The 25,697-nt window shown below is 45.4% G+C and overlaps 1 protein-coding gene and 1 pseudogene across 4 annotated transcripts in view; one reads left to right on the top strand and one right to left on the bottom strand.

Moving 5' to 3' along the window:
• Positions 1-16,711, bottom strand: part of ILF3 (interleukin enhancer binding factor 3) — a 29,651-nt gene extending 12,940 nt beyond the window's left edge. For 3 of the 4 annotated variants that reach the window (XM_047777059.1, XM_047777061.1, XM_047777062.1), the window contains exons 1-3: positions 5,329-5,425; positions 3,018-3,247; positions 2,661-2,838 (exon numbers count right to left, since the gene is read on the bottom strand). In XM_047777059.1, coding sequence (XP_047633015.1) covers positions 2,661-2,838; positions 3,018-3,247; positions 5,329-5,331 — 411 coding nt within the window. In that variant the 5' untranslated portion in view covers positions 5,332-5,425. Of the gene's footprint in view, positions 1-2,660; positions 2,839-3,017; positions 3,248-5,328; positions 5,426-16,571 lie in introns of those variants that run through there. The other variant, XM_047777058.1, reaches the window with a different exon arrangement.
• A 5,719-nt stretch (positions 16,712-22,430) lies between these two features.
• LOC125124289 (40S ribosomal protein S18-like) lies at positions 22,431-22,964 on the top strand (annotated as a pseudogene).
• Positions 22,965-25,697: the final 2,733 nt, after the last annotated feature.

The following is a 25,697-nucleotide window of genomic DNA, read 5'->3' as shown; positions in this document are numbered from 1 at the left end:
AATCTCATTAGGATTGTAGTTTCTAAGAAAGTTCCCTTGTGGTGCAGCTGGTTAAGGATCTGTGCCACAGGTTACAACTGCCTTACAGGTTCAATCCCTAGCCCGGGGAACTCTCAAATGCCACAGGAGCAGCCAAAACAAACAAATCAACAAAAGATTGTGCTTTCTTATTTGTAAAATGGACTTAATGACATGACCTATACTGCAAGGCTGCAGAGGACTTAAATCAGACACAGCATGGAAAGCACAGCACCCAGCACAAAGTAGGCATCCAGCTACTGCTATTTCCACACCAAGAGGAGCAGCTATGAGCATGGATTGAAATCTGAGTGCAGTAAAATCATTTCACCACGCCTATAAAAGCACATACTTGGGAGTTCTCATCGTGGCACAGCGGAAATGATTCTGACTAGGAACCATGAGGTTGCTGGCTCGATCCTTGGCCTCACTCAGTGGGTTAAGGATCTGGCGTTGCTGTGGCTGTGGTGTAGGCTGGTGGCTACAGCTCTGATTAGACCCCTAGCCTGGGAGCCTGGGAACCTCCATATGCTGAGAGTACGGCCCTCGAAAGACAAAAAAAAATAAAATAAAAAAGCACATACTTGCTGCAAATGCATGGGTCTATAAAAGAATGTTCCCAATTATGATTTCTGCTTTTCTTTTTAGGGGGTGTGGGGGGGTACATCCAAGGCATACGGAAGTTCCAAGGCAAGAATTAAACCCAAGCCACAACAGTGACCCAAGCCAATGCAGTGATAATACTGGATCCTTAACCCATTGTGCCACAAGGGAACTAACTCCCTGACTTCTGCTTTCTTTAGTATACCAGTTTATATGCCTTGATCAATCAACTCAAACTTTTATGATTTTTGTTAAGGAAAGCAAAGTAGACACATTACTGGGAGGACAAAGGAACCTTGGAAAATCTTAAGTTGACTTTTTCCCCACCATGGCACTCTGGACCAGGTCACTTTTGGTTGTGGGGCTGTCCTGTTCACTGGAGGACATCAAGCAGCATCTCTGGCCTCTAGCTAGCAGATGCCCAGAGTACCCCCTCCCCTGCTGTGACAACTAAAACTATCTATAGACTTGGGGTGCAAAATTTGCCCCAGTCAAAAAACACTCATCCAAACTGATAAAAATATGCTTTATTTGCATCTATCTTTAAAGACCCTTCATAAAAACTATCTTTCCATTAGAATCATTTGTATCAATTTAATTTTCTTCACTTAGTATGCTTTTATAGATAAGGTTAAAATTAACTTAAAAACTTACCACTAAAAAACAAAAACTTAGGGCTTCATTCCCTTAAAGAGCCCCCCCGCCCCCATGGAGTTCCCATCAGGGCTCAGTGGTAACCCAAACTAGAATACAACCAGTATCCATGAGGTTGCAGGTTCAATCCCTGACCCCAATCAGTGGGTTAAGGATCCGGTGTTGCCATGAGCTATGGTGTAGGTTGCAGACATGGCTTGGATCCTGCGTTGCCGTGGCTGTGGCTGATTCGACCCCTAGCCTGGGAATTTTTCGTATGCTACATGTGCAGCCCTAAAAAGACAAAAAAAAAATCTTAAAAAAAAAAAAAAGCCCCCCCCCCCAAGTACCCAGTGTATTGCATTAGCTGCACATTTCAATCCTGACCTCTATCCTGAATCCCAAAATTGTCTGTCACATGTGACAGAATGAACATATATTTACACATGAAAATGAACAGTGTTTCTCTACGGAATGAGATTTTTAAATTTGGTTTTACTTTCTTCTTCTGCTTATCCTATAGCTAAATTCAAGGTAAATGTGTCCAGAGGGTGGTAGTGACATTCAAAGGTTCTCAAGGCCCCAGAACTCACCTGCTGGGGATGTGGGGCAATTACTGAGCTCCCTGCACCTGAGTTAGATATACTTAAAGATGATAAAACCTATCTCAGAAATCCTTATGATGAAGTGACACACGTAAAGAGCACATCTGACCTAGAGTCTGGTGTTCTAAATGCTCAAGAAATGTCAGAGGCTGTTATTTATGTAATAGTTTTGAAACAAGTCAAATAAGCTGGTTTAAAAAAATTTTTTTTTCTTTTTAGGACCCAACTCACCGTACACAGAAGCTCCGAGGCTGGGGTCAAATTAGAGCTGAGGCTGCCAGCCTACACCACAGCCACAACAACACGGGATCTGAGCCATTATCTGCAACCTACACCACAGCTCACAGCAAAGCTGGATCCTAAGGAACCCACTGAGCAAGGCCAGGGATCAAACCCGCAGCCTCATGGATACTAGTTGGGTTCGTTACCACTGAGCCACAACGGGAACTCCATAAAAAAGTTTTAATGTCCAGGATTGCATGAGAGAGGAGGAGTTAGTAACTGTACTATCTATTCATCCACCCACCCACATATCCATCAGTGGAGACTGGATGTGAAGGTCCCGCCCAGTGCAGCCTGATGCATGGCACCACTGGGCCCTTCCTTGCCACCAGAGCAATTGGGCAGTGCTGCAGCTCACTGCCTGTTACCTTTAGAGAGGGTGTGAGCACAGCACGGGCAAGGATGGATCTGAAGTATGCCTCTTGGTGCACCAAGCAGTTGGGCACCCCTACTCTTGCCCAGGTCCTCCACCAGCACGCCCAGCCCACCCCCTACCCCAGTGGATGTGTTCATACTCACAGCGAGCTGGATGGCCAGATTGTCAGCCACCTTGTCCAGGAGGGCCGTTGTGGGCTTCTCCTTACACAACAGCACCAGCTCCAGGTCCAAGTCCCCCTTGAGCAGCAGGCCCTTTGCCACAAGGCCAACACGCATCACACCCCTCAGGGTTCTGGTCATGTGCTCTGTCTTCTGCTCCCTGAGGGACAACCCAAGACATTCTCAGTGAGAGATTCCATCTGGCCAAAACCCAGAGGCCCCAGAAAGGCCTCAGAAAAGGAGATAATCAACCCTATACTGGCCAGTCTCCTTAAAAAGAACGAAAACCAAAAACCAACCCCCCCTTCCCAAAAAAAAACCACTAAACCTCCAACTTACCCAGTCCCTTCTTTGGTCTCATCCTCCTGGGGCACATCCACGTTCTCAGACTCAGCATTATCACTGTTGACTTTCTCCTGCTCATCGATCCAGTCAGACACAGCTTTGAGAGCTCGTTCTGTGTGGGACACCATGTTCTGGACTGCTTCCAGTTCCTCTTGTGTTGGATAAACAGAAGAATGCTTTGCCATCACATGGCGATCGTCATTCACAAAAATTCGTACTGGACGCTAGAAATGCAAAAATCCAGTTAAAAACAATGCAAAGAGACCAAACAACTCAACTCTTCCAAGCTACACAACTTAGAATTACACAAATGAAGACAAGACTGTATGAACATATCTGAAGATCTGAGAACAGACAGACATAATAATTGTTCTTTCTCTAAACTGTAGAGGAAGGGGGTACTTAGTTTACATTATATCTATGATATAAGAATTTCTACACTATGTACTATTTTATAATTCAGAAAGTCTAATGAAAGAGTTCCCGGAGTTCCCATCGTGGCGCAGTGGTTAACGAATCCGACTAGGAACCATGAGGTTGCGGGTTCGATCCCTGCCCTTGCTCAGTGGGTTAACGATCCGGCCTTGCCGTGAGCTGTGGTGTAGGTTGCAGACACAGCTCGGATCCCGCGTTGCTGTGGCTCTGGTGTAGGCCGGTGGCTCCAGCTCCGATTCAACCCCCAGCCTGGGAACTTCCATATGCCGCTGCGGGAGCGGCCCAAGAAATAGCAACAACAACAAAAAGACAAAAGACAAAAAAAAAAAAAAAAAGAAAGAGTTCCCGTCGCGGCACAGTGGAAATGAATCCGACCAGGAACTATGAGGTTTCGGGTTCCCTGGCCTTGCTCAGTGGGTTAAGGATCTGGCGTTGCTGTGAGCTGTGGTGTAGGCTGGCAGCTGTAGCTCTGACTGGACCTCTAGCTTGGGAACCTCCATAACAAGCAAAAAATAATAATGAAAAATGATTACAGAATAAAACACTTTGGGGGCACAAGATAGTTGAAGGAGATTAAAAGGTACAAAGTAGTAGGCATATAGAGCATCCTGAGGATCAGCAGTGTCTTGGGAGCACTGGGACACAGGTTCAATCCCCAACCTGACACAGTGGGTTAAGGATCTGGTAATGCTGCAGCTGCAGCATAGGTTGACTGTGTCTTGGATCTGATCCCTGGCCTGGGAACTCCATATGCTATGCGGCAGCCAAAAAAAAATGAAAACTAAAAAAATTAAAGAACACCAAGTACTAAATATAAAATAAATAAATCACAAGGACATAATATACAAGACAGGGAATATAGACAATATTTCATAGTAACTTTATATGGAATATAATCTCTATCAATATCAAATCAGAGTTCCCACCATGGCACAGTGGGTTAAGAATCCAACTGTAGGAGTTCCCGTAGTGGCGCAGTGGTTAACGAATCCGACTAGGAACCATGAGGTTGCGGGTTCGATCCCTGCCCTTGTTCAGTGGGTTAACGATCCGGCGTTGCCGTGAGCTGTGGTGTAGGTCGCAGACATGGCTCGGATCCCGAGTTGCTGTGGCTCTGGCGTAGGCTGGTGGCTACAGCTCCGATTAGACCCCTAGCCTGGGAAACTCCATATGCCACGGGAGCGGCCCAAGAAATGGCAAAAAGACCAAAAAAAAAAAAAAAAAGAATCCAACTGTAGTGGTTTGGATCACTGTGGAGGTGTGGGTTCAATCCCTGGCCTGGTGCAGTAAGTTAAAGGATCTGGTGTTGCTGCAGCTGTGGCTCAAGATTCAATCCCTGGCCCAGTGCAGCCATAAAATAAAATTGGGGAAAAAAAAAAAAAAACAAAAAACTGAACCGCTGTGATAAACCTGAAACTAACAATATTTTTTTTTCACCTGCATTTTCTGTTTATCATTTTTTATGTGAGTTACATATTACTAAAGTTAATCATCTTGAAAGCCCCTGGCTCTTCACAGGTAGATGTTTATCACATCACAGTGCATAAATTGTTTCCATTAATTTCTCATTAATTTGACAATTCTTTGATCTATTCTTTTTTAAGTGTTTATTTTTTTAATGTTACTTTTTTAATAGTTATATCCCCAATACAATTTTTTTTCTTCTGTACAGCATGGCTGCCCAGGTACACACACGTAAACATTCTATTTTCGCACGTTATCGTGCTCCATCACAAGTGACTAGAGGAACCAATATCGTATTTTAACTTGACTATACTTAAAAAAGTCAAATGCTTTAAGGCAATGCTACAAACATCTTTGTACAAGAATGGACAAACATTATCTATGATTAAGAAAAAAACTTGCTTACCATTTTTATGTCTTTTTCTGTAGTGTCTGGAAATCAAATTTTTGCTTATCTTTTCACACTGACAGATTTCGTTGGTGTTAATCAATACTTCAACTATCTACAAGACCAGAAAATCTTTTTAGTTTCAAATATTTCACAGATGAGTGAATCTCAGCAGTCAGATATTCAGCAGGATGAAAGCGGTGCTGCCTCAGGAAGGAGGTCCGCTCACAAAGCTGGTTACATCTTTATTTCCAAGTGACCACTAAGCCAAGGTATAAACAACTAATTATAAAATTTCCTAAAAATGAAGGAAAAAAAAAAAGAAACCAGCTGGTTTCTAAAAGCAACAGCTTAGTACAGGACCACACTCAGAAGATTTTTACTTTTTTTTTTATATATAAAAGTGTTTGGAAAAGGAAGAGGTAAGAAGCTGTCTGGCCCTTCAGTGAAAAGAAGAAATGGAAGGGAAGCAGGAAACAAAGGGCCCCAAAAGACTTCTGTTAACTGGAAATTAACTGGAAAGGCAAGAATCTTCTGAAACACCAGGGGACAGGGCTACCATACCACGCAGACACACCTGTGAATTCAATTCTGGAGTGGCTGAGACAACTGAAATGCACAACAGAAATCTTCAGGACAAACCTAGTTATAATGACAATTTTGGACTTTAACATGCTGAGTACAACCTACTCAATTCCCACTCTGCAAACAGTCTGGCCCACACTGAAATCTTTCAAATGAGTAAACAACCAAAAAATACTCCATCAGCATAACAGGCAACAGATGAATCAAGCCAATCCATCCAAGGACCTAAAAGCTAGCCTTTTTTCTTTTTTGTCTTTTTTAGGGCCGCACCCGCTGTACATGGAGATTCCCAGGCTAGGGGTTGAATCAGAGCCGTAGCCACCAGCCTACACCACAGCAGTCACAAGGGATCTAAGCTGAGTCTGCAACCTACACTACAGCTCACACCAATGCAGAATCCTTAACCCACAGAGAGAGGCCAGGGATCAACCCTGCGTCCTCACGGATACTAGTCAGATTTGTTTCTGCTGAGCCACAACAGGAACTCCAACAGCTAGCCTCTTTAAACCAGTTACCAGCCAAGGCAGCAGGTTCCTCTTAGAAAGGCACCTACTTCGAAGGTTTCACCTTGAGAAGAAACTCTTGACATAACTAGCCTAAATGAATTTCTCACAATGCTTCCAGACTACCTAGCAATCTAATTGAAATCATAAAGGTTCCAGAGTAATACTTGAAAACCTAAGGGTGAGGGTTTCCGTCTTGGTGCAGTGGAAACAAATCCAACTAGTATCCATGAGGATGCAGATTCGATCCCTGGTCTTGCTCAGTGGGTCAGGGAATGGGCGTTACAGTGAGCTGGGGTGTAGGTCACAGATGTGGCTTGGATCCAGAGTTGTTGTGGTGTAGGCCAGCAGCTATAGCTCCAATTTGATCCCCAACCTGGTAACTTCCATATGCCAGGGGTACGGCCCTAATTTAAAAAAAAAAAAAAAAAAAAAGAATAAACTCATTTAAAAAAAAAAGAAAGAAAGAAAGAAAAAGGAAACCTAAGGGTGGAATGAAAGGTGATGCCCCTGAAGAGCCAGGCAAGAGGACAGGTGGGGTCAAATGCTTCATGAGATGTGAGGGAAGGGAGGAGTGAAGGAACAGTCCCTGGGCCCTTGGTGAGCCACTTGGTAGTCAAAAAGCTGAAGCTTCTGCAAGAACATTGGCATGAAACCTCGCCTGCTTAGTCACTATCGGGGGCCTTAAATTTCCTTGAGGCTTACTTCTAACCTGCAATATGGAATCTACCTCTCTACCTCTTCAGGGGAACTATGAAATTAAAGGAGTTGACCTATGGAAAGCATGGAGCACAAATTCCACAAACCCTCAAAAACAGCACCAACTTTACTGCAGACAAGATATACATCAACCAAGCTGTTGTGGGGGCTAAACACATGCAAAAGCACATCCTGTATAAATGAATAATCTTTCATTCAGTTAGAAATGAATGATATGATGGCTATGTTTGCCAAGAACATCCTGGAGTTGTCTTGCAGTGCAGCAGGTGTCACTGCAGTGGTTTGGGGTTACTGCTGTGGCAGGGGCACAATCCCTGACTTACAACTTCAGCATGCTGCAGGCACAGCCAAAGGAAGGGGGGGAAAAAAAAAAGAATGTCTTTATCTGTTAGATACATACCCACAGCAAATTTATGGCTGAAAGTATGTGCCTGGTATTTGCTCTAAAATATTCCAGTGAGTGGGGGAATGGAGAAGGGAACAAGATGAACCAACACCGCAAAATGTTAATACCTAGTGAAGCTGAGATGAGAATACTGGAGATAATTTGTGAATGTTTGAAAATTTCCGTATTTTTTAAGTGCATAGTAAATTTAAGAACTTTTGCATGCAGCCATGATAAGTAGTCCAAAATTTAAACCAAAACCCAGAAACCAATTCTAAATTGAAAAAAAGGAGGCCATCAGAAAACACAGCTGAATGGTGAAGAGCCCATGTTTAAACCCTCCCCGAGTCCTGTCCATATGTATGCTGAAATTTCATAAATCTGAAGGATGATGTTTAAAACTGTATTTATTTGGAGTTCCCACTGTAGCAAAGGGGGTTAGGAGCTTGGGTCACTAGGGAGGTGCAGGTTTGATCCCCAGCCTGGCACAGCAGATTAAAGGATCCAGTGTTGCCACATCTGTGGTATGGGTTATCAGCTGTTGCTCAGATTCGATCCCTGGCCCAGGAATTTCCATATGCTGAGGGTGCAGCCATAATATGAGAAAGGGAAAGAAAGGAAAACAAAAGAAACAAACAAAAAACCCCAACTATATTAATTTGAAAGTATTTGGCAGGCACCTCCCCTGTGCCAGGCCCTGAGCTAGATGCTGGGACAGTGTTGAACACATCGGGAAAGTCCCCTGGCCAACTAGTATAACCCTAAAAGACTAATGCCTCTGGGGGAGTTTCCATCATGGCTGAGTGGAAATGAATTGACTAGTATCCATGAAGACACAGGTTCAATCCCTAGCCCTACTCAGTGGCTTAAGGATCTGGCGTTGCCATGAGCTAAGGTGTAGGTCACAGACATGGATCAGACCTGGGGATGCTGTGGCTGTGACGTAGGCAGGCAGCTGTACCTCCAATTAAACCCCTAGCCTGGGAACCTCCATAGGCCGAAGGTGTGGCACTAAAAAAATAAAAAATTAAAATAAGTAAAGTAGATTATGTTAACTATTTCAATAAAAACACAGACTGAAGGATGAACAGAACAGATAGATGGAGAGATGTGTGAAATACAACTAAGTCAAATGTCGACAGCAGAACCTAGGGGTGTGTATACACGTAGGAGTTCACTGTAAAACTATGTCACCTTTTCTGCATGTTTGAAATCTTCATAATAAAATGCTACAAACTATAACTAAAATTGATTTAGCACATTAAATGCATGCATGAGTCCATAATGATACTTATTTGCCTCTACTGGATATCTACATCCCAACTCCTTATTCTGAAGGGACTGAAGTTCACCCAGAGTTGATTCATGGAAATCTCTACAAAAAAAAAATGCCATCTGACAAAAAAGAGAAGGTCAGGAGTAGAAAACCACCCTTCTACCAAAAAGGAACAAGATACCACTATGCAAAACATCAGTCCATCATCACAAGCCCTCCAGAACAATCAAGCACCCCCAAATGCTCCTGTCTTCAACAAATGTTATACATGGAGCTTTCCATCTGCTCTTTTTTAGGGCTGCACCCTTGGCATATGGAGGGTCCCAGGCTAGGGGTCGGATCAGAGCTATACCCATTTGCCTATACCACAGCCACAGGAATGCGGGCTCCAAGCTTGTCTGTGACCTACACCACAGCTCATGGCAACATTGGACCCTTAATCCACTGAGTGAGCCCAGGGATCGAACCTGTGTCCTCATGGATGCTGGTCAGATTCGTTTCTGCTGAACCACAACGGGAATGCCCATCTGCTGTCTTCACTGCTGAAACTCGAGCATGGGCATGCCTTTGCTCCATAAGGCTGCCTCACTTGATCTTCTTCTGCCCTGAAAGGCAGGCCCAAGAAAGGACCCCTAAAGGGAATCACTGGGCCTTGGCTGGCCCTGACCACCATGCTTAGCCCATCTGCAATTCTTTCATCCCCTGGCCCTTCTCCCTTGAGCTAGGCTTTGGTAGCTATGTCTTCTGATTCGAACAAATCGAGTAAGAGTAATTATTATGTGAACTAAAACATGTAAAAACTGGAGTCAAGTGGGGGGATGTGCTTGGGTTGTGGGATGGAGATCCTGTGAAATCAGATTGTTATGATCATTATACAACTACAGATGTGATTAAAAAAAACAACAAAAAAAAAACTGGAGTCAATGCTTCTTTGCAGGGCAACAAAACCAGTCTCACTTGTCTCTGTGTGAACCTAGATCCATCATCCAAATCAGCCTCTTTGAAACTGGCTGCTCTGGTCTAGAATACCAGAGAATCCATCTCATTTAAACTCCTGAAAAGATTTTAAGGAACACTGCTGACAAGAAGCCTAAGATACCCACCTCCACTGCCCCCTGCACATCTAATGTAAAAGCCTTAAAAAGCTGCGCAGCTTGTTTCTTCAACCTCATAAAGGATTCAAACTGGGCCCCAGAGAAGCCTAATTTTTACAGCTCAGTCTCTCTGAAAGGAACACAAAGAATCTTCATGGGGATCAGGATCTGTGATGTTTGGGATGTTCTAACAAGCCGGGATCAGGTTTCTTTTATTTTTTTATTTTTATTTTTTGTCTTTTTGCTATTTCTTTGGGCCGCTCCCGCGGCATATGGAGGTTCCCAGGCTAGGGGTCGAATCAGAGCTGGAGCCACCGGCCTACGCCAGAGCCACAGCAACACAGGATCTGAGCCGCGTCTGCGACCTACACCACAGGACCTACACCACAGCTCACGGCAACACCGGATCGTTAACCCACTGAAAAAGGGCAGGGACCGAACCCGCGACCTCATGGTTCCTAGTCGGATTCGTTAACCACTGCGCCATGACAGGAACTCCCAGGTTTCTTTCTTTTAGTCTCAAAACCAGCCCACCCGCAGCAGAGAGTTAAAGAAGTTTCAACTACACTATAGGGTATGATGACCATCTTTCTGACCTCTCACTAATTAGAATATGACATTCATGACATTTGCTATTGGGCAAGAAATGTGCCCAAGTCAGCAAGTGTGGATCAACAAATGTTGGTGGAACAGATGTAGTGGCAACAGGTATAGCCCCATCTGTCTTCCAGAGTAAATCCCCCTATCCAGGGTATTTCACTCCAGGGAACTGTCCTGAAGCGATGCTTTTCTTAAAGACACCTAATTAGACTTTGAAATGTCTAAGACCCAATCCAGCTCCTGGTTCTCAGACCTCTAGATATAATCCTATCCTGAAACACGAAGTGAAATACACACATACAACTCTTTAATGACTCTTTAACTTTTAGCTTCACATCACCAAAGACATAAGGAAAACAATTTTAATGAAGAAACCTGGCCAAAAGATACCAATCTAAAATCTGATTATAGAGAGTTTCCCTTGTGGCACAGCAGAAATCAATCTGACCAGTAACCAAGAGGTTCCAGGTTTGATCCCTGACCTTGCTCAGTGGGTTAAGGATCTGGCATTGCCTTTAGCTGTGGTGTAGTAGATCACAGACTCGGCTTGGATCCTGCATTACTGTGGCTGTGGCGTAGGCTGACAGCTGTAGCTCCAATCTGACCCTAGGAACCTCCATATGCCACGGTGCAGCCCCAAAAAGCAAAGAAATGAATAAAATAAAATAAATAATCTGATTATAGGAGTTCCTGTTGTGGCTCAGTGGAAACCAATCTGACTAGAATCCATGAGGATGCGGGTTCAATCCCTGGCCTCGATCAGTGGGTTAAAGGATCTAGCATTGCCATGAGCTGTGGTATAGGTTGAAGATGCGGCTTAGATCTGGCGTTGCTGTGGCTGTGATGTAGGCCAGTAACTATAGCTCCACTTCAACCTCTGGCCTGGGAACCTCCATATGCCGTGGGAGTGGCCCTAAAAATAAATAAACAAACAAACAAAATCTGATTAAAGAAGTTTCTCTGTGGCACAGCAGGTTAAGGATCTGCTGTTGTCACTTGCAGTGGCTTGGGTCACTGCAGAGGTGTGGGTTCAATCCCTGGCCCTGGAACTTCTGCATGCCAGGGGCATGTTCAAAAATTTGAATAAATCTGATTATAGATGCCACTCTGCGAAATTTTTAAGGCCAAAACAATAGTTTTCAGTTCTGTCTGCAACAGTGTTTTTACTGGTCCATGGGGAGGTATAAAATTAGGAATAAAGACTTTTTCACAGATATTTTCTTTTCTTTTTTTTTTTTTTTGTCTTTTCTGGCTGCACCTGCAGCATATGGAGGTTCCCAGGCTAGGGGTCAAATCAGAGTTGAAGCCCGCCGGCCTACACCACAGCCATGGCAACTCGGAATCCAAACTGCATCTGCAACCTACACCACAGCTCTCAGCAAGGTCAGATCCTTAACCCACTGAGCAAGGCCAGGGACTGAACCCGAGTACTCACAAAGGCTAGTCTGGGTTCCCCAACTGCTGAGCCATGACAGAAACTCCATTTTCTTTTCTCTTTTTAATGGCTGCACCTGAGACATGTGAAAGTTTCCAGGTCAGTGACTGAATTGGAACTGCAGCTGCGGCAACATCAGATCCTTTCTTTAACCCGCTGTGCTGGGCCAAGAACTGAACCAGCGCCTCTGCAATGACCCAAGCCGCTGCAGTTGGAGTCTAAGCCCGCTGTGCCACAGTGGGAAGTCCTAGATTTTTCACAAAAGAACTTTTTTGTCTTTTTAGGGCCGCACTCAAGGCACATGGAAGTTCCCAGGCTTGGGGTCAAATTGGAGCTGAAGCTGATGGTCTACGCCACAGCCAAACAGCCACATGGGATCTGCAACCTATAGCACAGTTCACAGGGCAACGCCAGATCCTTAACCCACTGAGTGAGGCCAGGGATCGAACTGGTGTCCTCATGGATACTAGTCAGGTTCATTACTGCTGAGCTATGACGGGAACTCCTCACAAATATTTTCAATTTAGAGGACTGTCCTTTACTCCAAGCTTATTCTCTTCCTACATGTTCAGTGCTAAAATACTTTTTTTCTTATGAAAAGATGGAAATCATATATGATAATTAAAGAAGGTATTTTAATTGGCAAATGCAGATTATTCCCCAAAATGTTTCTGGAACTATAACAGGTCTCTAAGACCCAGGCCTCCATGCCCATGGAACATCCACACATTTTACAAACAGGTGCCCCAGGTTTGTACCCACTGGGCTTTACAACCTGGCCACTGTGGAACCGCCAACAAATCATTTACCTTTCAGAACTGGGTCAAAACGAAATTAAAACACTACCTACAACTCAGTTGCAAACAGCAAGGATTAAAGGTGACACAGTGGGAAAATGCTCTGTCAGCTATAAAAATACAAATGCAACGCGTCAAAGGAGTAATTTTAGCTACTCTTGGATGACCCAATACAAAAGTTTTAAAATCTATCTGTGAAAAGACATGGTATCACAGCAAAAGATTTAACATGATTCCAAGTAGGAATTATCAAACTCTTTGCAACACACCCTTCAGGCAGCAAGGAAGCAAGGGAAGCCAACTTAGAAATCGTTCACACTTGCAGGGAATGGAGGAGTGGGTTATAAGACAACCTTCCCATATGAACTCATAAGAATGCCTCAGATTTTGTTTTAAAACTAGTTTCTGCTTAAGAAAACAAATGCCTGCCTCTCAAAGGATGTTGTATATTAACATAACATGCACAGATTAATTATTTTAGTGGGTAAGGGTTTCTTTTTTAAATGAAACTTTTAATTTTGAGGTATTGTAGCTTCTGGTGCAGTTGTAAGAAGTAACAGATCTCCAGTGTACTCTGCCCAGTTTTCATCAATGGTAACATCTTACAAATTTTAATACAATATCACAACCACAATGCTGATATTGACACAATCAAATACAGACTGCTGCTGTCACAAGGATCCCTCCTGTTGCTTCTGTAGTTGTCACATTGACATTCTAATTGCTCCCCATGCCTAACCCCTAGCAACGATTCCATGTACCGTTTTTTTTAATTTTGACATTCCAAGAATGTTATATGAATGGAATTGTAGAGCACACAACCTTTCAGGATGGCTTATCTCATGCACCATAACTGCCTCAAGATTCACCCAAACTGTGTGTATTGCTAAGTAGTATTCCATGATAAGGATGTACTATACTTTAACCATTCACCCACTAAAGGATATCAAAGTGGGTTTTAATTCTTGGCTAGTATAAATAAATATTAAGTGCCGGTATGATCCATGTGGCCAGGCTGGTCATTTCCTTATTAAGGACAGTTCGACAGCTTTTTTGAATTACGAATACACAGTAAGGATTATTAACCAGCAAAAACTCTAAATGTACAACTAAGAAGAAGCCTGACATGCCATATTCATCCCTTACACACACTCAGATAAAAGGAAGAAATTAGTTCAAAGGCAAGCAGCAGAAAACCAAGTAGCCTGGAAGATTATACCAATGAGACCTGACCCTTCAGCTTAAACTACAATTCTAATGGAAATAATATGAATGGCTGTTTGAAGAAAAATCATCTTAAACCTCAAACTGCCAATAGCACCACTTCTCATTAACCACCTAAGATTATAAAAATAATTTGGAGCAAACTTATAGACTAAAAAAGGATGCACACTCAACTGAATATCTTTGTAACTAAATGATCCTTTGTGATCATACATGGACAAGAAAATGACCCTTGGACAGTAAATTCACTTGACGTTAAAACTAGTAGCAACACTTTCAATTTCTTCATTACGGGGTTCCTGCCGTGGCTCAGTGGTTAACGAACCTGACTAGTAACCATGAGGTTGCAGGTTTGATCCCTGGCCTTGCTCAGTGGCTTAAGGATCTGGTGTTGCCATGAGCTGTGGTGTAGGTCGCAGACCCGGCTCGGATCCCACGTGGCTGCAGCTCCGATTAGACCCCTAGCCTAGAAACCTCCATATGCCTCGGGAGCGGCCCTAGAAAAAAAAGGCAAAAAGACCAAAAAAAAAAAAAAGAAAGAAAACTTCTAAAGCTTTTTTCAAAAGTGAGAACATTCTCAACACCCACATCCTGCTAAAGCCTAAAGACAAATATGATGCTGCCTACTGTTTACCCAAGAAAAGAGACTTAAGAGAAGGTTCTTTCCTCATCACTTACTCCACCTGTCCCTACCTGGTGAACTTAACCAGGGGAGCATGAAAACAAGCACTGTATCTGCAACGTCAAAATGTTAGTGCCAGTCTTGCCAATATGGGTTTTTTGACCAAAAAAAAAAAAAAAAAAAAATTAAGGAAAATGATAGCCTTAGATCCCTCACACCCAGGAATATGGGCCCCTAAAAAAATACTCAAGTACTCTAGAAGGAGCCAAAAGAATTTTTACCTACAGGCACTAGCCAAATTCAATCAAGAAAGAAAAAAGAAAAAAAAAAAACTACAAATGATCAGGCACCACTCCATTCCAGAAAAAGGGCAATTCCCAAGCTTCCCCAAGCTTCAGGAGGGTAGGGAAACTGATAAATCAGTGCCCAGTGCTGGTAAGGCCAAGCCAGGCTTCAATCAACTCCAGACAATGCTAGGGTCTGCAGAGACTCCATTCACAAATCCCAGGAACCAAGACTGTCCACATGGCCAAGAGACAGCTCACAGGTAAAGACCCCAGGAGTAGGGACAGAGATGGCACCTGTCGGTGCCCTGGAGCCCCCCCCCCCCCATCTCCACCCCAGCTATGAGTGACCTTCTGATTCCCACACTTCATTCACAGCCTCAGTCAGTGGCTGCTGTAGCTACATCCCAGGAGACCACACATAAAGCACAGAGGCAGCACTGTGAACCAATCCATGGAGATTCCCAACCAGATTTGATCCCTTTAGTCCAGATTTGATCCCTAACTTCAGAAGGCACCTTGTGTTTTTCCATGGACCACAAATATGCCACCAGACCGCTCATTTTAGAGAAATTAGAACGCTAAACAATCATAAAAAGATTCAGAATCACTGAAATACCTGAGTCCAGAAAAGGTAATGATGCTTCCTTGCTGATCTGTCAAGTCCCCTAGGCAGGATGCCAAACAATTTTCAATCAATTTTGGAAATATTGAGAAGAGACGGCTTACTCTCCCCAAGTTTAGACACTGAACTGGGCAAGAACATGTTGATCCTTAAACATCCCAAATAATATCCCCAGGCGAAGAATTGCCCAGGGCAAAACCTCAACAGCAACCCCAAGAATCTCAGTCACTCAACAACTTGAGGAAGTAAGCTAGAAAAGGATTTTAAGCGCTCATGTTTGGGTCTCAATCTGGAAGATCACAGGGCACCCAAATATCACATCTGATCACCATTTTGAGGGAGAATGCAAGTCCTAAATAATCGGGAAAAATTTCAACATCAATGAAACATCTAAAATAAATAAAGTGAAAGCTTAAAATAAACCTTTTAGCAATTCTGGATCCGGATCTGGGGGAGGCCAGCCTAACCAGAGATTTAAAAACCCCATGAACCCACAAAGACCTCCTCTGCAATCCACTTAAGGACGGGGTTCCAGGGAGGGGGTCTGCCTCTCCGCTCCACGAAAAGACAAAGGAGGCGATGTTTCCCGCCTCGAGAACCTGGGACTCTCCTGGAACCCGGGACCGGAATGGGACAAAGAGAAGAGGTGGGGGGGGGTAGCCCCTGCTCCGCGGGGCAGGATGCTTCCAGCCGGAGGGGGGTGTGTGCTCACCGCACGTGCGCGTGTGCGCGCGTGGCGCCCCAACAGACAAAGCCCGACCCGGGAGAGGCGGCAGCCGGGGGCCCAGTGCGCGCGCACCCCCCGCGAGAGGCGCCACCGCCGGCCGAGGGGCCGCGAAGGGGGGGCGGATGCGCGCGCACCGGGCCCTCGCCGCCGCCGCCATTTTGTCTCCTCGGCACAATGGGGGAGAGTAACGGCCGAGCGCGGGAGCGAGGCTGGCAAAGGAGGAAGGAGCCAGGCACTGGGGCGAGAGAACCAAACGAAAGCAGGGAACACAAGACGCCTCAGGCCTTGTCTCCGCAACTCCTCATCCGAGCCCGCGCTGAGGAGAGAACGGGGGGGAGGGGGAAAGGCGGGAGCGGGCCCGGCCGCCGCCACATTGACGCTTACCTCGTCTGGGTCCCTTTCCTCGACAGCAACCACCGCCCTCCGGCCACAGCCCGCCTCGGTCTTCCTCAAAAAGCCACGCGGTACGCACCGGGCTGCTGAGTCCAACTGCAATGGCGAGAAGAGGAGGAGGAGGAGCCGGGACCGGGGACGAGCTGGCGAGCGGGCGCGCGCTAGGGAGGTGCGGAACCACGTGACTGGGCGGAGCCCCGCCCCCTGCCGCCTCGTTACCGCTCGACGCAGGCCCAGCGGGAGAGGCAGGGAGGGAGGAACAGAGAAAAGAAGGCGGGCCCTGGTCACGTGACAGAACCGTAAGACGTTACGTGGCGTCGGGACGTTTTCCTCCTCTTTCCACGCCTTTGCTTGATCATGTGACAGTGGCAAATTCGGAGATCTCCTTGGCCATGTGATAAAGGCTTTTGCTCCTTGCCTTTGCGGTATTGGTAGGCCTGTTTCATGTGACAACATCGCCTCTCTTTTTTTCAATTGCGGTTTTTGAGCGGCCATTACCACGTGAGGCCGAGGGAGGGGCGGAGCCTCCCTGCGTCTCCTAGTTTATGCGCTTGCGCGGCCGCCATTTTACGCCCGTCGCCAGGAGTACGTTGGCGGAAACGGTCAGAGAGGCTGGCTCTTGAGCGTCCTCATGGTGGCTGGTGTTGCTAGAAGAGGTTTGCTCTGCTACTGAAGCGGTACGGTGGCACTTCCTTCCCACTGCCTGCTTTTTCCACGAGAGGCCGAGCAGACTCGAGCTGTGTGTGTGAGGAAAGGTCGGACAGAACTCCTCGTTGCTGTTTCGGCATCCGGGTCTTTGGTGTTGAAACTTTTTCACGGGTAGCGCCCCGCCAGACTACCCGGCCCGGAGCCTCCGAAGGGCAGAGCCCACTTGGTCAGAATCTTCCAGTCCCCCATTCACAGATGAAGAAATTGAGGCCCGATCCAGAAAAAGACCCGACTGAAGGCCTCACGGTCTTTTGCGGGAAATTTGGGACTTGGACTGAGACACTTGGCCAGCCACATCTTGGCGGGGAGGTCGGGGTCATAAGTAAAGGCATGGGGGACCGAGCGTCTTCACTTTACGATCCTGGTGTTGTTGCATCCTCTTGGGAGCCTCAGATCCTCAGTGTACAATCTATGCCTAAGCTTTCTTCCAGAATCAGGATCAGGCAGGCGTTGGTAGACAAGTGATAGAGACATTGCTGAGATTCGGAGGCAAGTAGTTCAGGACTTAACGGCCTAAATAAATCTTTTTTGCAGAAGCAGGGGTGGTGTAGCTAGTTTGTTAAGAATGCAAGATCCCGAGTTCCCATCTCTGCTCAGTGGAAATTAATCCGACTAGCATCCATGAGGATTCAGGTTTGATCCCTGGCCTCCTCAGTGGGTTAAAGATCCCGAGTTGCCCTGAGCTGCGGTTTAGGTCGCAGAGGGGTCCTGTTCTGGCGTGGCTATGGCATAGGCCAGCAGCTACAGCTCCGGTTAGACCCTCCTGGGAGCCTCCATATGCCTGGCTGCAACCCTAAAAAAAACAAAAAAATTTTTAAAAAAATGCAAGATCCAGGGTCGCCCTAAGTTTGGGTCTCTGTATGATCAAGACTAGTGCACCTCCCTGAGCTTCTCTTGATTTATCTACAAAATGTGATTTTTTTTTCTTAAAAGCACCTGGTACAATTCTTTGCACAAAACAAATGCCCCAATGGAGTTCCTGTTGTGGCGCAGTGGTTAAGGAATCCGACTAGGAACCATGAGGTTGCAGGTTCGATCCCTGCCCTTGCTCAGTGGGTTAACAATCTGGCGTTGCTGTTAGCTGTGGTGTGGGTCACAGACAACGTGGGCTCGGATCCCACGTTGCTGTGGCTCTGGTGCAGGCTGGCAGCTACAGCTCCGATTCGACGCCTAGCCTGGGAACATCCATATGCCGTGGGAGCAGCTCAAGAAATGGCAAGAAGACAAAAAAAAAAAAATGCCCCAAGATTATAGTTGGTTTTTTTTTTTTCTTAGATATGGCGTTCCCATCGCGGTGCAGTAGTTAACGAACCCGACTAGAAGTCGTGAAGTTGCGAGTTAGATCCCTGGCCTCGCTCAGTGGATTAAGGATCCACTGTTGCCGTAAGCTGTGGTGTAGGTCACAGACGTGGCTCAGATCTGGTGTTGCTGTGGCTGTGCCATAGGCCAGCAGCTGCTCGGATTACACCCCTAGTCTGGGAACCTCCATGTGCCGGGGGTGCGGCCCTAGAAAAGACAAAGTAAGGTGTAAAAATGTGGTCACAGATTATCACAGAATGAGTCCATGCTGTTTTACCTATCGCTTCCCAACTTTGTGTGTGTGCTTTTTTAGGGCCACAGTAGCTGCACGTGGAGGTTCCCAGGCTAGGGGACTAATTCCAGCCATAGCCACTGGCCTACCCCAGAGCCAGAGCAATGCCAGATCTGATCAGCATATGCTACCTACACCACACCTCAAGGCAAACACGGATCCTTAACCCACTGAAAGGAGGCAGGAAGCAAACCCATATCCTCATGGATACTAGTCAGGTTCCTAACCTGCTGGACCACAGCAGGAATTCTTCCCTATTAGAGCAGAAAATCAAGAGGCAGGAGGCCAGAGCACTGATATTTCAAGCCGGTTTTATTGATGAACAGACTGGCCAGGAGCACTGAGAGAATTCAGCCTCCCCGCTTAGGGAGCAGCTGGTTATAAGAAAAGGGAAGGGGTAGTTTCCATTTTTATCACAGATTTGTTCTTGGGCTAAGTCAGTGTTCAGGGGTTGGGGGAGGCAGTCCCCTTAGCAATGTGAGTAATGGTTTGGGGTAGGGGGTAGAGAGAAGTTGTAAAGAAACATCCCATGACAAATGACGGGATGTTTAACTGGTCTCCAAGGCAGCTCATTGTTGGGGGAGTGACGCCCTTCTAGATGGTAAGTCTGATTAGAGTTTTGGTGGCACCTAGCAAATCATATCCGATCCCCCACCTAAGACTCCTATCTTTATTTATACTTAAGATCTTGAAACAGTCATCTATTTACACGGTATAAAATGTCAAACATGCAAAAGGATGTGAGAAAACAAAGTCAATTACCTCTTCCAAACACCATCCACCTTGACAGCTGTTGTAAGTTTTTTGTGTACCTCTATAGGATGTTTTATTTCCAGAGGTGCTTAATTATAGTCTTATTGGTATTTTTTCACATTAATAATAGACATTCTATATCTTGCTATTTTTTTGAGATCGTTCTTAAAGCTTGAGATTGAAGAAAGTTTTGGTTAAATTAATGGGACATAAATAAAATTAGCTACGGAATACCCATTGTGGCTCAGTGGTAATGAGCCAAATTAGTATCCATGAGGATGGAATTTCAATGGATCCCTGGACTTCACTAAGTGAGTTAAGGATGTGGTGTTGCTATGAGCTGTGGTGTAGTTTTCAGATGAGGCTTGGATCTGGTGGTGGTATGGCTGTGTTGTAGGCTGGTAGCTGCAGCTCCAATTCAGCACCTAGCCTGGGAACTTGCATATGCTGCAAGTGTGGCCCTAAAAAGAAAAAAAAAAAAACTAGAGAAAATTTAGATTGTTCAAGGTCACCATAACTTGGCTTTTTTTTTTTTTAGATGCTTTAAAATATTTATATCAGGGAGTTCCCCTTGTGGTGCAGTGGAAACAAATCCTACTAGTGGTTTTGGTAGTCCCAAAGAATCTGTTTTATACTCAAGCAATAATTGTGATGCATAATTATTTTGCAGATAGGCAATCATGGTAAAATTTTTTTTATACCCGATTTCTCAGGAAACACCTGGGGTTCTAATTAAAAATTGTTCCTGGTATATGAAATAGCATTATATAATGTTATCCTTACCACATTTATATAATAATTACATCTGTCGCTTTTGGTTTTGTTTTTTTGTCTTTTTGCCTTTTCTAGGAATGCTTCCGCAGCATATGGAGGTTCCCAGGCTAGGGGTTGAATCGGAGCTGTAGCCACCGGCCTACGCCAGAGCCACAGCAACGCGGGATCCGAGCCGCATCTGCAACCTACACCACAGCTCATGGCAAGGCCAGATCGTTAACCCACTGAGCAAGGGCAGGGATCGAACCCGCAACCTCATGGTTCCTAGTCGGATTCGTTAACCACTGTGCCACGACGGGAACTCCGTCATTGAAGAATTTTACTTTTTCTTCTTTATTCAAAACATTTTACTTTTTTTAAAATTTGCTACTTGCAGTTTTCTTACACATGCTTTCACTGACATCTGAAAATAAGATCTATTCCTTTGCTGGGTAAGTATTCTGTACAAATTAAGTGCACAATGACTGTTTCTTGAAATGAACATAAACTTTCAACCAGTAACATTACCTGCAGAGAAAAGGATACAAAACTAATGAAACAGGAAACATAGGATTAGTTTGGGTTTTTTTTTATTCTTTTTTTTTTTGCCATTTCTTGTGCCGCTCCCGCGGCATATGGAGGTTCCCAGGCTAGGGGTCTAATCGAAGCTGTAGATGCCGGCCTACGCCAGAGCCACAGCAACGCGGGATCCTAGCCACCTCTGCGACCCAACCACAGCTTACGGCAACGCCAGATCCTTAAGCCACCAAGCAAGGCCAGGGATCAAACCTGCAACCTCATGGTTCCTACTCGGATTCGTTAACCACTGAGCCACAATGGGAACTCCTATACTGTGATTTTTAAAAAGCAAATTGTTTTGCATGTTATAGGCTGGAGGAAGGTTAAATGTAATTCAAGGTTATAGCTCTGAAAAGTATGACAGTAGGATTTTGAAGCTCAGATTACATAGGTTTTAACTCCTGGCTTGTTTCAAGTATGACTGAGCTGTATTTGAAGTACGTCCTCAGCTCTTAACACATTATTTACAGCTGTCCAGTAACAAGAACTTGAGCAGTAAAATGTCAAGTACAAAGCATGTAACATTAATGACCATTGTTTCAGTGCATCAGGAATAAGACTGATGAAGAGCAAAGTAAATCTAGAACAAGGATGTTTTTTTATTCAAAAAAAAATTTTAGGCGTTCCCGTCGTGGCTCGGCGATTATCAAATCTGACTAGCATCCATGAGGAGACAGGTTTGATCCCTGGCCTTGCTCAATGGGTTAAGGATCTGGTGTTGCCCTGAGCTGTGGTATAGGTCACGGATGCAGCTCGGATCCTGTGTTGCTGTGGCTGTGGTGTAGGCTGGCAGCTATAGCTCTGATTCGACCCCAGCCTAGGAACCTCCATATGCTGGGAGTACAGCCCTAAAAAGCAAAAAAATAATAATAATAATTGACTTTTTTCACCTTTAAATCATTTAAAAAAATTTTTATTATAGTTGGTTTACAATGCTGTCAATTTCTGCTGTACAGTGGAATGACATTATACATATATATATGCATAATGTTCTCATTCCATAACTTGGCTTTTACATTAGAGATCAGCTGTCTGTTTAATACTAGGAATAGTCACAGAGGTGGGGCAACTTGACTAAGCTAACAGCGCTACCAAGTGGCAGAACAAGGAAGGTTTCCAGTTTTCAGACACAAATCCATAGACCTTACTTGGGAGGGACCCAAAGTTACATATCTGAGAACCTGCTTTTTAAGATCTCATTTTGCTAAGGCAGCACCTTATCAAATCCCTTTGATAGAGACAAATAGGGTCATGATTACAAGCAAAGGCTCCATGGAGGTGCCCCGTACAGATTTGAGAGGTTTTTGAACCTCAGAGGTTTGCTGGAGTGGCTGGCATGGAGAGAATGGTAGAGAAATAGTTGTGATTGTTACCTATTGGACTGGTGCCCACTCCAACCAGATTCTTTTAGTGAAGTGATCCATTAAGGTGCAGGTGAGGCTTCCACTGGAGGCCTATACGCCACTGCTGGTGCCACAGCCATGTCTCTAGTAATCCCTGAGAAGTTCCAGCACATTTTGCAAGTACTCAACACCAACATCGATGCGTGATGGAAAATTGCCTTTGCTATCACTGCGATTAAGGGTGCAGGGCGGAGATATGCTCATGTGGTGTTGAGGAAAGCAGACATCGACCTCACCAAGAGGGCAGGAGAGCTCACAGAGGATGAGTGGAATGTGTAATCACCATTATGCAGAATCCACACCAATACAAGATCCCAGCTGGTTCTTAAATAGAAGGATGTGAAGGATGGGAAGTACAGCCAGGTCCTGGCCAACGATCTAGATAACAAGCTCCTTGAAGACCTGGAGCAACTGAAGAGGATTCGGGCTCACAGAGGGCTGCGCCACTTCTGGGGACTGTGTGTCCCAGGCCGGCACACCAAGACCACAGGACACCATGGGTGTGTCCAAGAAGAAATGTGTCGGTGCTGCTTGTTAATAGTTTATACAGTTAAAAAAAAAAAAAAAAAAAGATGCAAGTGAGAAGAAAACCAAAAGAGATGCAGCGGGGGATGATACAAGTGATGATACAAAACAGAACTCCCTGAAAAGTGTATTCGCTAAGGATTCACTCCATCCCATCCACCAGGAGCTGATGGATAAGAGGTTTTCAGCCTAACCTCCTTCATTGTCCATATTTTCTCCTTGATCACCAGACAAGATGAAGACCTAAGGTTGCCATCTACCCTCTCTTGTCCCTTCACCTCCACCCTGACCCAGCCTCTTACCCTTGCCTTTCATTACTCCATAGTTAACTACTCCCTGTATGCATAACCATTCTCTCACCTCCTAGCCTTAGCTGACGCCCCCTATCATCTAGCTGTAGACCCTCCTCTCCGTTACACCACCTCCTCATTTGTTGATGAGTGAGGTCAGTCCCTCTATTTTTTTAATTTTTGACTGTCTTGAGGCATATGGAGTTCCCGGGCCAGGGATCAGATCTGAGCTGCAATTTTGATCCAAGCCACAGTTTTGACGATGCTGGATCTTTAACCCAATGTACTGGGCTGGGGATTGAACCTGCAACCCAGCACTCCCAAGATGCCACAGATCCCCTTGTGCCACAGCAGGACTCCAGTCTCGCTATTTATTTATTTACATTTATTTTGTTTTTTAGGGCCACACCAGCAGCATATGGAGGTTCCCAGGCTAGGGGTCAAATCAGAGCTACAGTTGCTGGCCTATGCCACAGCCAGAGCAATGCTGGATCAGAGCTGTGTCTTCGACCTATACCACAGCTCAGGGCAACACTGGATGCTTAACCCACTGAGCAAGGCTAGGGATCGAACCTGCAACCTCATGGTTACTAGTCGGATTTGTTGGGAATTCCCCAGTCCCTCAATTTAAATAGGTTCTGGAGTTCTCTTGTGGCACAGCGGGTTTAAGGACCTAGTGTTGTCAATACAGCCGCTTGGGTCACTGCTATGGCCACGGGCAAGGCCACAAATAAATATATAAATGAATGAATAAATAAACAGATTCTGCCATCCTCTGGGATTTAGTGTCCTCATGAACATCCGATCCATGCCATGCCTTCCTCATTTTCAGAGAATTTTCCTACTTCAGCCCCTATCCCCAAGGTCCCCTGATCACACCCAAAAATTCTGCTTGCAAGTTTTTTGAACAGTACCTGCTGCCTTCCCACCCTCTCAGTAGAGTGGACATAGGTTGACCACCATGCTTTGGGGAACCACTCCCCTCCCTTGCTCAGTCTGGGGTTCAGTTGTTAGGTCTCCAGTGCCAGACCATGAAACCAGGCCCATGGCTTGGCCATGGCGATTGGCTTAGGAGTAACTGACCCAAACCAAGCCAGTCAGATTCAGTTAGCACCAGCCTTGGGATTCGGGGACGAGAGAAGTCTTCATTTTTCTGATCTTGTAACCAAGAAAGTACAAGGTGTGGTGGGAGGGCAGGGAGTGTACCTTGATGAAAGAACTTGACAGAGCCCAGGAGTCCAGCTGTGCCAAGCGTGCCCCTCCCACCCCTGCTGATCTTAGTCATGGTAGTGCCCAATGGGGATTTTTATCTGTGAAGGTGTTACCTCTAAAGATGCATGAAGGAATGCCTGATGTCCAGGAGAATCCCCCAAGATGGGCACTGGTCCTGTCCATCTCAACCTCGCCTCTCCCAGACCACAGTTCCTCACTAATAAAGTGCTGAGTATCAACAGAACCATGGGGGGTGGGGGTGGGGGGGACTTGATAGAATTAAACCAACCTGGAAGGAAGCTGAGTCATAAGATAAAGAAAACAGTATGGTGTTTCTTCCAAAAATTAAACATAGAATCAACATGTCATCCAGGAATTCCACTTCTGAGTATATCCCCAAAAGAAATAAGCGCAGGGACTCAACATACTTGTGAAACTGACAGCACTAACGGCCTGAACCTAGCAAGAACAGAGATTGGAGCTTGAACCCAGTGCTAGGATTTAAACCCAGCCAAAACCCAGACTGGGACTTAAACCCATGGGTTGTTTTTTTTTTTTAATCTTTCTATTTATTTACTACTCACATGAATTTATCATGTCTATAGTTGTATAATGATCATCACAGTCCAATTTCACAGGATTTCCATCCCACAACCCAAGCACAACCCCCCACCCCCTAACCTATGGTTTTAAAATTGAGTTACTCACCCTGTGTCTGGACTCACTAAGTTTCGGGTTCTTTATCCCTCTGCGCAGAATGAATTCAGCGAGAGACAAAGTGATAGGTAAGAAACAGATTAGGGAGTTCCCGTCGTGGCGCAGTGGTTAACGAATCCGACTAGGAACCATGAGGTTGCGGGTTCGGTCCCTGCCCTTGCTCAGTGGGTTAACGATCCGGCCTTGCCATGAGCTGTGGTGTAGGTTGCAGATGCGGCTCGGATCCCGCGTTGCTGTGGCTCTGGCGTAGGCCAGTGACTACAACTCCGACTGGACCCCTAGACTGGGAATCTCCATATGCCGCGGGAGCGGCCCAAGAAATAGCAAAAAGACAAAAAGAAAAAAGAAACAGATTAGGATAGGACGTTGTGAGAGATGCCAGCGGGCAGGCAAGAAGCTCTGCCTGAGGAGCCAGTGGGCGACAGTTTTATCATCCTAGGGGCACGGGAGTTGGAAAGGCCCACCTCTTTCTTTCCGGGAGTAGTAACTCCTCCTTAGTATCCGGTAAGGTGTATATTCAAATCAGCTGAGGGGCAGTCTTCAAACTCTTGTCCTCGTTCTGAATCTAAATGCAGGCCTCATCCCA

The sequence above is a fragment of the Phacochoerus africanus genome, chromosome 4 (genome assembly GCF_016906955.1).
Source record: "Phacochoerus africanus isolate WHEZ1 chromosome 4, ROS_Pafr_v1, whole genome shotgun sequence".
Taxonomy (NCBI): Eukaryota; Metazoa; Chordata; class Mammalia; order Artiodactyla; family Suidae; genus Phacochoerus; species Phacochoerus africanus.
Note: the sequence above shows the minus strand (reverse complement) of the source record. Positions and strands in the feature narration are given on the sequence as shown.